The sequence below is a fragment of the Corylus avellana genome, chromosome ca2 (genome assembly GCF_901000735.1).
Source record: "Corylus avellana chromosome ca2, CavTom2PMs-1.0".
NCBI classification, from domain to species: Eukaryota; Viridiplantae; Streptophyta; class Magnoliopsida; order Fagales; family Betulaceae; genus Corylus; species Corylus avellana.
This window is the reverse complement of record NC_081542.1, coordinates 32,165,319-32,174,153: the sequence shown is the minus strand read 5'-3', so window position 1 is coordinate 32,174,153 and position 8,835 is coordinate 32,165,319. Positions and strand designations below refer to the sequence as shown.

The 8,835-nt window shown below is 37.5% G+C and overlaps 1 protein-coding gene across 1 annotated transcript in view; it reads left to right on the top strand.

Annotated features, from left to right (window-relative positions):
* The first annotated feature begins 5,993 nt into the window (after positions 1–5,993).
* Positions 5,994–8,835, top strand: part of LOC132171468 (protein CHUP1, chloroplastic-like) — a 5,814-nt gene continuing 2,972 nt past the window's right edge. The window contains exons 1-2 of the mRNA XM_059582788.1: positions 5,994–7,140; positions 7,656–8,600. Of these exons, the coding sequence (XP_059438771.1) occupies positions 6,379–7,140; positions 7,656–8,600 (1,707 nt within the window). The 5' untranslated portion in view covers positions 5,994–6,378. The remainder of the gene's footprint in view (positions 7,141–7,655; positions 8,601–8,835) is intronic.

The following is an 8,835-nucleotide window of genomic DNA, read 5'->3' as shown; positions in this document are numbered from 1 at the left end:
TTTAAGGCAAAAAATAAAATAAAATGTATTTTTTGCCAATTGGTCCCTCCCTAAAAACATTTTGGCCATGGGTCCCTCCAAACTCAAAGATGGCTTCGTCCTTGGTTGGAGGGGTCATGGTGGCTTAAGCCCATTAGGTCACAAACTAGTTAGGCTTGATATTGAGAGTGGGCCTTATTCTTAGGTGGGTACTTACTGGATCATATAGAAGTCTCCCAATTTTCTTGGATGATTAGTAAATCTATTCATGAAAATTTTAAGATGTATGTCCTTGAACCTGCGGATGGCCCTTGCTTAGATTCTTTGGCAGCAAAGTAGCTGAGCCTTACAAGAGTTCCCTAATTTACTTAGATGATTAGTAAAAACATTCATGGGAATTTAAAGATATATTCTTGGGTCTTTCTCTGCCGTCGGTTGTTGATTATCGGGGCCTCCTAGAGTCCCTCGATTCCTTTGTTGGTATCGGGGCCCTCCTATGACCACATGTCAATTTTTTATTGGGTTGACGGGAACTTCTGTCAATTTTATAAACGAATTTTGAATGGAAGTACAATTTTCGTTTTAAACCATAAGTGAGATTCCATTTACAATATGAATTGAAACCAAGGTAGAAAAAAATAAAGTCTTTAAATCATAAGGGGTAATGAGCGTTTAACCAAAAATCCACCCCCTGAAAGATAAAAGAATATAGAATAGTCCCTCAAAACATGACATGCCACATTTTTACATTTTTTTGCTCACCCATTATAGTTATTTAGAGCTTTCTTTGTTCTTCCACAATTCGACTCTTTCCTTTCTTTTCGATTTTCTCTCTTCGTGTACCAACTTTCTTATTTTTATTTCTTTCTTTTCTCTGCCAGCAAAGAATCCAAAAGCTTAAAAGATACATATAACAAAAAACCAAAGACTCAAATAGACTTAGAGCGCTTGGGATTGCGTTTGAGAAATAGAGCTTTTGAACAAAAGCTTCATTTTTAAGATTTTGCTAAAAATGTGTTTTGACCATTTTTAGGCTTTTTGGACACTTAAAAGTGCTTTTAATTTTTTTACCAAACGAGTATTTTTTTTCTTCAAACGGACTTTTTTAGTGTTAAAAGCATTTTTAGTCCACGTAATCCCAAACATGCCCTTAGTATTTGATAAATAATCTTTCTCTTCTACTTTTATTTTTATTTCTATTAGTTTTTAGGGAAAATTACAGTTTACCCCCTCAAAGTTGACAGCGTTTTTCAATTCAAACACCAAAGTTTCAATTTTTGCAATCCACCCCCCCAAAGTTCCAATTTTTTACAATTTGACCAATTGTATCTAAAACTTCCCATATTACCCCTAATTTTTATTTTTTTATAAAAAATTTTTTTTTAAAAAAAAATCAGAGTGGCTTGACCATCTAGCCATTTTTGCACTCTCAAATTTGTTTTTTTTTTTTGAAAAAAAAAAAATTATAAAAATAAAAATTAGGGGCAATATGGGAATTTTGGGATAATATTGGTCGAATTGAAAAAAAATTGGAACTTTGTGGGGGTGGATTGCAAAAATTGAAACTTTGGTGTTCAAATTAAAAAATGCTATCAACTTTAGGGGGTAAACTATAATTTTCCATAGTTTTTAGGTTGACTAATTTGGTGTCCGAAACTGTAATTTTTTCTTGGTTAAAGCTTCGTTTGCAAGAGCGTTCACTTGTGTCCGAACGTCTGCATTACGTTAGTAAACCCGAGAGCTCCGTTGGCTGCACGTTCGTTGTCCGTCTGAATGTGATGAGTTACATAGTAAAAACTGAGAGCTTTGTTTGCTGCATGTTCACAAGTCCGTTCGAACGAGTGAAGCCACGTCAGAATGGAAGTCACCTCCGTCCGAATGGAAGCATGTTGTTGCTGCATTAGGGGGTTTTCCATCTTCAGCTTAGACTTCTATAAAACCTTAGTTTCGTTCGAACGAAACCGTTAGCCATCCGGACACTATTGTAGATTTTTCATTATGAGGTTTTCTACTTCAACAAGGAAATCTAATTCGTAGTTGCTTAATATATAGGACTCTTTAGAGCAATAGAGAGACAAAATTTCATATTGTGCTAAGAGAGAATTATCAGTATTCAAAGCTTTAGAGCTATTTTCTCTTAAAGTATTGCTGTGTTTGAGAAGCCAATTTGTTCATAAAAAAAAGGAAAAATTACAGTTTACCCCCCCAAAGTTGTCAGCGATTTGCAATTCCGCCTCCAAAGTTTCAATTTTTGCAATCCACCCCCCTAAAGTTTCAATTTTTTGCAATTCAGGCAATCCGTCAGTCAAAGCCGCTTTGACTGACGGAACAGTGATCATGTGCGCCACACGTGATCACTGTTGGCCTTTTTGTACCCAAAATACCCCCATGCTTTTCCATCACGCACGCACGCCCAACCCATGTGACCCATGCCCAACCCAACTCACGCCCAAAATACCCCCATGCTGGAGTTCGTTGAATCCCTAAAACCTGGCTTCGAACTTGGTTGGCTTTGCTTAGATCTGGCTTGTTTGTGGGAGGAGAACAAGGTGTGGGGCAAGCACATGGAAGAGGACAAGGCGTGGGGCAACGCGTTAGCTTTCTGGGATGCTCTCATCTCCCAACATCTTTCTTTGAGCTTAGACTTAATTAACCAATCCAAATGCAGCACATGGTTTTCCTGAAGATCTGCATGCCACCAACAAACAAAACATACAAGCAACAAATTGACTTGTGCGATCCCTTTAGGAAGACTGTCAACAAAATGAATAATTAAAATTTGAATTAATTTTGTAGAAAATGACATTCAAAGTTTGAATTAATTTATTGTTAAAGGGGACTTTGTCTTTGAACGCCAAAGGGGGCAGAGGAGGAGATTATGATCTGTTGCAGGAGATTCCGTCATTTGGGCTCTCCATCTTGTTGCAGGTAAAGGCAAATTTTCGAGCAATGACCCATCAACGACCTCTGGCGAAGGAGCAGCATCAAACGACGCCGTTTGCTGTGGGTAAGGTGTGGGTGAGGGCATTTTGGGTACAAAAAGGCCAACAGTGATCACGTGTGGCGCACATGATTACTGTTCCGTCAGTCAAAGCGGCTTTGACTGACGGATTGCCTGAATTGCAAAAAATTGAAACTTTAGGGGGGTGGATTGCAAAAATTGAAACTTTGGAGGCGGAATTGCAAATCGCTGACAACTTTAGGGGGGTAAAGTGTAATTTTCCCTAAAAAAAAATAAGAAGTCTATTAGAGGATCTGATAAAGGAGAATCACTTCAAGAAGATTGTTGAGCTAAAGGACAAGCAAGAAGCTTGTTGATCTTACAGAGGGTTGTAAGTGTCTTTGTGTCTATAATCTGGATTTTCTTTTAGTGATTTCCTGTGTTTGGATCTTCCGGAGAGGTTTTACTTTTAGAGAGATTTATAAAATTTTTCCTTTTTATCACCAAATATTTGTGTCTGATTGATTTACTGCTTTCTATTATATTTGGTGAATGATTGCATGCTTCATATTTTTAAGGAGAAACTTCATTGAAGACCCCCGAACTTCCACCCGTTTTGAAATACCTCTCTAAACTTCAAAATCTCTCAATTTAGTTTCCTAAACTTTTAATTACTCTCAATTTGGACCCCTTCGTCAATTTTAGCCATTAAAAATACAAAAAAGACCAAAATATCCATAATTTTTTTTTTTTTAAATAATAATAATAAAAAAACGTTTTTGAAGTTGAAATTTTATACAAAAGTCAGAGGTATAAATGTCATGTAACGTTTAAAATCTGACGAAGGGGTCCAAACTGAGAGCAATTGAAAGTTCATGGGACTAAATTGAGAGATTTTGAAGTTTAGGGGGGGTTTATCAAATCGGATGGAAGTTCAGGGGTTTTCAGTGAAATTTCCCCTATTTTTAATTATGCAAATTTTGTGATAAACACCTATTCACCTCCCCCTAGGTGTATTTGGAGTCTATTTTATATTTTAAAAAAAATGCAAACATTTTAGCGTTTGTCAGGATTTAACAAAATTTGTAAAAATACTCGCACCTGAATCTTTTCAATTTTTTATTTTATTGTTTTATAGTAAAAAAAAAAAAAAAAAGAAAAAAAAGAAAAAAGGAAAGTATTGGGAAATTTTGACAGAATTCAAAAGAAAAGCCTAATAGAGGGGTAATATTGTAAAAAATTAAAAGTTTGATATATTAAATTGAGAATTTTTGGACTTAAAGAGGTAATTGTTAAGTGAAATTTTTCATTTCTTTTTTTTTTGACATGTCCGCACAAGAAGGGGGAAGGGGGATTCGAACTAGTGATCTCCGCTTCATTAGGCGTGATCCCAGCCGATTGAGCTACCTTTTTTTTTTTTATCTAAACATTAGAAAAAGGAAGATAAAATAACTCACTAAAAAAAAGGTAAATCTATAATAAATTCATGAGTCAACTTGTAAAAACTAATAAAACCCTCAACTTTATTTTTATTTTTTAATTTTGTTCACTTTTAACTCCTTAAATTTATCAGATAGGCATCTTAAACCCTTTCGATACATTTTTCTCCAATTCCGTAGCATCCATCAATCTATTCTAAAACACACCGTTTTGCCAAGTGACAAATCATTAGACACACACAATTTAGTCAATCCTATGTGTCACTCATCGTATTGTAAAAGATGCCCTTGGCTTTCTAGTTTGCCCAAGGACCTGGGGAATTTGGTTAATCTATGTTCTGGTTCAAGCTCTCTGTGTTGCCTCTGAACTTAATCAGTATGCACAATTTGCCCTTTTTTCAGGTTGGCCACAAGCATGGTCCGCAAATTAACCGCTTACCGATTACCGACCATCTACCACGGTCGAACCGAAATTAACTTTCAACCGATTTTTGTGGTTCAAAAATCGGTATGAATTTTTTATACCGACGTCGGTTTGGTTCGGTTAATCGGTATAAAATTATTTTTATCGATTAACCAAACCAAACTGGTAGGTTTGGGATTGTCTAAATCTACCCATATTTTTGTAGGTTCTATGTAGATAATCAATTTTATCTCCTGCAATTTTCCATTAAACCAAAAGTTTCAAATTGTTTATCTATTATTCGAAGTTCTTTCTAAAAATATATGTGAAAATACATAGTTGGCATTCATTAAAGCTTGTAACCAATTTGTGAACCGCATACTAATTTAAAACCATGAGAACATAAAGAACTTTACACTCGTTAAAGCTCTTTACCTTCGTTAAAGCTCCAAGCCTGTACATAAAATTTGTTATTTAATTTAGGCCCCAAGAATGATCTTAGCCCAAAAAAACGTATTCAATAAGTTATTTTAGACTTTTTAGCCCAAAAAAACAAAATGTGAGCCCCCAAAAACAACCAATTTCTAGCTCATTTAAAAATAGCATTAACCTAATTAAAAAGGCACACGGTTAACTGATAAACCGACTGAAATTAACCGAAAATTTTAAAATATTTTCTTATCAAAATGCTATAGGTGAATTAACCGATTTAACCAATAAATGCAGTTAACCGACAGATAATGACTTTTTCGAACATACCCACCCCTAAGAATGGATATGGAATTGAACCATTCGTTTTATTAGTTTTGACTGAGATTTGTTATAAACTTATTAATTTTCCCGTTCTCCGCAGAAATGTCATTTGGCCAGGGACGGTTATGTGCCTTTTGCCCGGGTACCCGATGGCGATGGGACTGAAATTTGTCTTCCAACAAATGGAAGGGCAATTTCGTCTCTCTATGTCATTTATGAGGGTGCGAAAGCGAAAGAGACAAAAAGTCAGCGAGGGAAGTTGCATTTTCTCATATATTTGCGAGACGATTTACTACTCATTTGACGAAAATGGCCTTCATCTGGGACCATATTCCCCAAACGTGCGTTGTGGGGCCAGGCACACAATACGACCGTTGTCTCTTCCAGTGGCAAAGGCCACATTCAAATTTCAAAAATTCAAAATGTTTTGCAATAAAGCTAAAGCTGCCATTTCTCTCGTCAAATGCACTATGATCTTGGAATTGGAGCCGTCATCACACTTTCCCATTCAAAGAAAAATCACCAGCTCCACCTCCCCCACTTCAAAACCCCCCACCCTCCACAAAATCCCCTGTTTTAAGCCATTTTCTTCTTTAATTATGGAAAGCGCACTTTTTAGCCAACAGGCAACACCCTTTTCCTCAAATGCTTAAATAGTGTAGAAGAGATCAAACAACGAAAAGGGCTTTTTCTGAAAGAACCCTTCATTACTGAATGTGTGAATGTTTACTTATTTGTCTGTATTTGCATCTGGGGGAATAAAAATCTGATGGTTTCTGTTGGATAGTTTTTCGGATTGCACAAACAGTTTTCTGTTAGGTGTTCCGATTCCGAAAAGCTACGATTTTTGTTTGCTTTCAACAATGAGAGAATCAAACCCATCAGTGAATCGGGCGAAAGCGCCGAAATTTGCCGATCAAAATCAGATACCAAAGCCTCAAAACAGCAAAGGCAATAGCAACCCTTCAAGGTTGCGGTGGGGGTCTCAGATTGTGAAGGGCTTCTCAGGCGACAAGAAAGCGCAGGCGCAGCAGGCGACGGTCCAAGCCAAGAAGCAGCCGCTTACCGGCTCCGACGGCGCGAACCAGAAGAACCCATTTGTGCCTTCCCACTCACGCGTCAAGCGGTCGCTAATCGGCGACTTGTCGTGCTCGGCGAATCCCAGCCAAGTCCACCCGCAGGCGTACCAGACGCACCGGAGGCAGTCTTCGCGCGATTTGTTTATAGAGCTAGATCATCTGAGAAGCCTGCTGCAAGAATCGAAGGAAAGAGAATTCAAGCTACAAGCTGGGATTTCAGAATGTAATAGAAATCCAAAAGTTTTGGACCTTGAAAGGGAACTAGAAGTGAAGAATAGTGAACTAGATGATCTTGTTCGGAAAATGGGGTTGTTTGAAGCAGAGAAAACGAGCCTTTTGGAGCAGATTTCAGCGCTAACTTCGATTTCGGAGGTTTCCAAGGGAGAAGACAATGAGAGTTCGATAGCATTGTCGTCGCAAGGCCATGAAATGGAGGTTGTGGAGTTGAGGCGCCTGAACAAGGAGCTACAGCTTGAAAAGAGGAACCTTGCTTGCAGACTTGCTTCTATGGAGTCTCAGTTGGCTTCTGTTGCTAAGGCTTCCGAGGTATTCTCGGCAACTGTTCTTTGTAATGTATATATTTGGTGGTCAGTTACTTTGTCTGTTTGGTTACTGAGAAAATGTTAGAATTTTTATTTCATTGACACAAAGAAAGAACCTTTTTTTTTTTCTTCTAATCGATTTAGTTTTGCTATTTATCCTAGTTTAGATGATTGAGGACCCGGAGAGAAATAATTTCTAATTGTTTTAGTGTAACTTAGCTACGTCTCCTAGTTTATACGCGTACAGTGCTATTTGTCCTTCTTCAGATGACTTGTTCGTTTTTCATAAATGGATAACATCAAATGATAGAAAATATCTTATGTAGTTTCAATGGCGGACTTATTCTTTATTTTATGCTCCTAATAATTCTTCAGCGAATAAATAGGTAGTGAGTTTGATGAATACATTGGACTGGCTAAGCCTTAATTTATTTTCCTCCCACAGTCTAAACATTAACTGTGTTAATCTGGTTTGCTTTGTTTTGTAACTGTACTCTCTGCCTTCTTGATAATTATCAGAGCGACATTGTTGCAAAAATTAAAGCTGAAGCATCTTTGCTAAGACACACAAATGAAGATTTGTGCAAACAAGTTGAAGCACTACAGATAAGCAGATTGAATGAGGTCGAGGAGCTTGCTTACTTGAGGTGGGTGAATTCGTGTTTAAGAACCGAGTTGCGCAATTCATGCTCAACAGTGAGTTCTGATAAGTCGTCTAGTCCCCATTCAATTGAGAGGAGTGGTGAATCCGTTGGCTCGTTGTCTTGTCTAAGCAATGAGTACTTAGAATGTAGTAGTGCAAAGAGATCAAACCTGATAAAGAAGTTAAAGAAATGGCCGATTAGTGATGAAGAGTTGCCAAATGTAGAATGCACAGATGGTCTTGTAGATAAAAACTGGGTTGATTTGGAGGAAGTCAGAAGTCCTAGGAGAAGACACTCTATCAGTGGATCCAAATGCTGTGAAGAAGAGCTGATACCAAGTGCGAGAAGGCAGTCTGATTGTTTTGTATGTATAAAAGATATGGAAAAGGAAGTAGAGCCATTAGCCTCTCAAAAATATGATTTGGGTATGGTTCATAGACCACAAGTTTTTAGAAACTTCCAAGAAGCTAATAAAATTTCATCTTCTTTAGATGTTGAGAAAAGGGCTTTGCGTATCCCAAATCCTCCTCCAAGGCCTTCATGTTCCATTTCTAGTGGACCTAAGGAAGAAGGTTCTGTTCTAATTCCACTGCCTCCGCCACCACCTCCACCTCCCCCACCACCTCCCAAGTTTGCAGTGAGGAGTACTACAGGAGTGGTCAAGCGAGCCCCCCAAGTAGTCGAGTTTTACCATTCACTCATGAAGAGAGATTCTAGAAAGGATTCTTCAAATGGTGGAATCTGTGATGCCCCAGATGTCGCAAATGTTCGTAGTAGCATGATTGGAGAAATTGAGAACCGATCCTCACATTTGCTTGCTGTAAGTGTTCACTCTTTTCTTATTCTTTCTTCAGTTAGAATATTTATTTATATAGCCATTGAAGGAGTTTAATTTGATAAATGATAATAACTCCAAAGTTGTTTTCAAATTAAGATTCCCTTCTTAACTGCTGGGAAGTGATAAAAACTTATCTTGTAGCATGATTGAAGTTGCTAATTGAGAAGTGAAATTTTCTTCTCCTATCTTCTTGCCTATTATATGAAGCACAAATGAT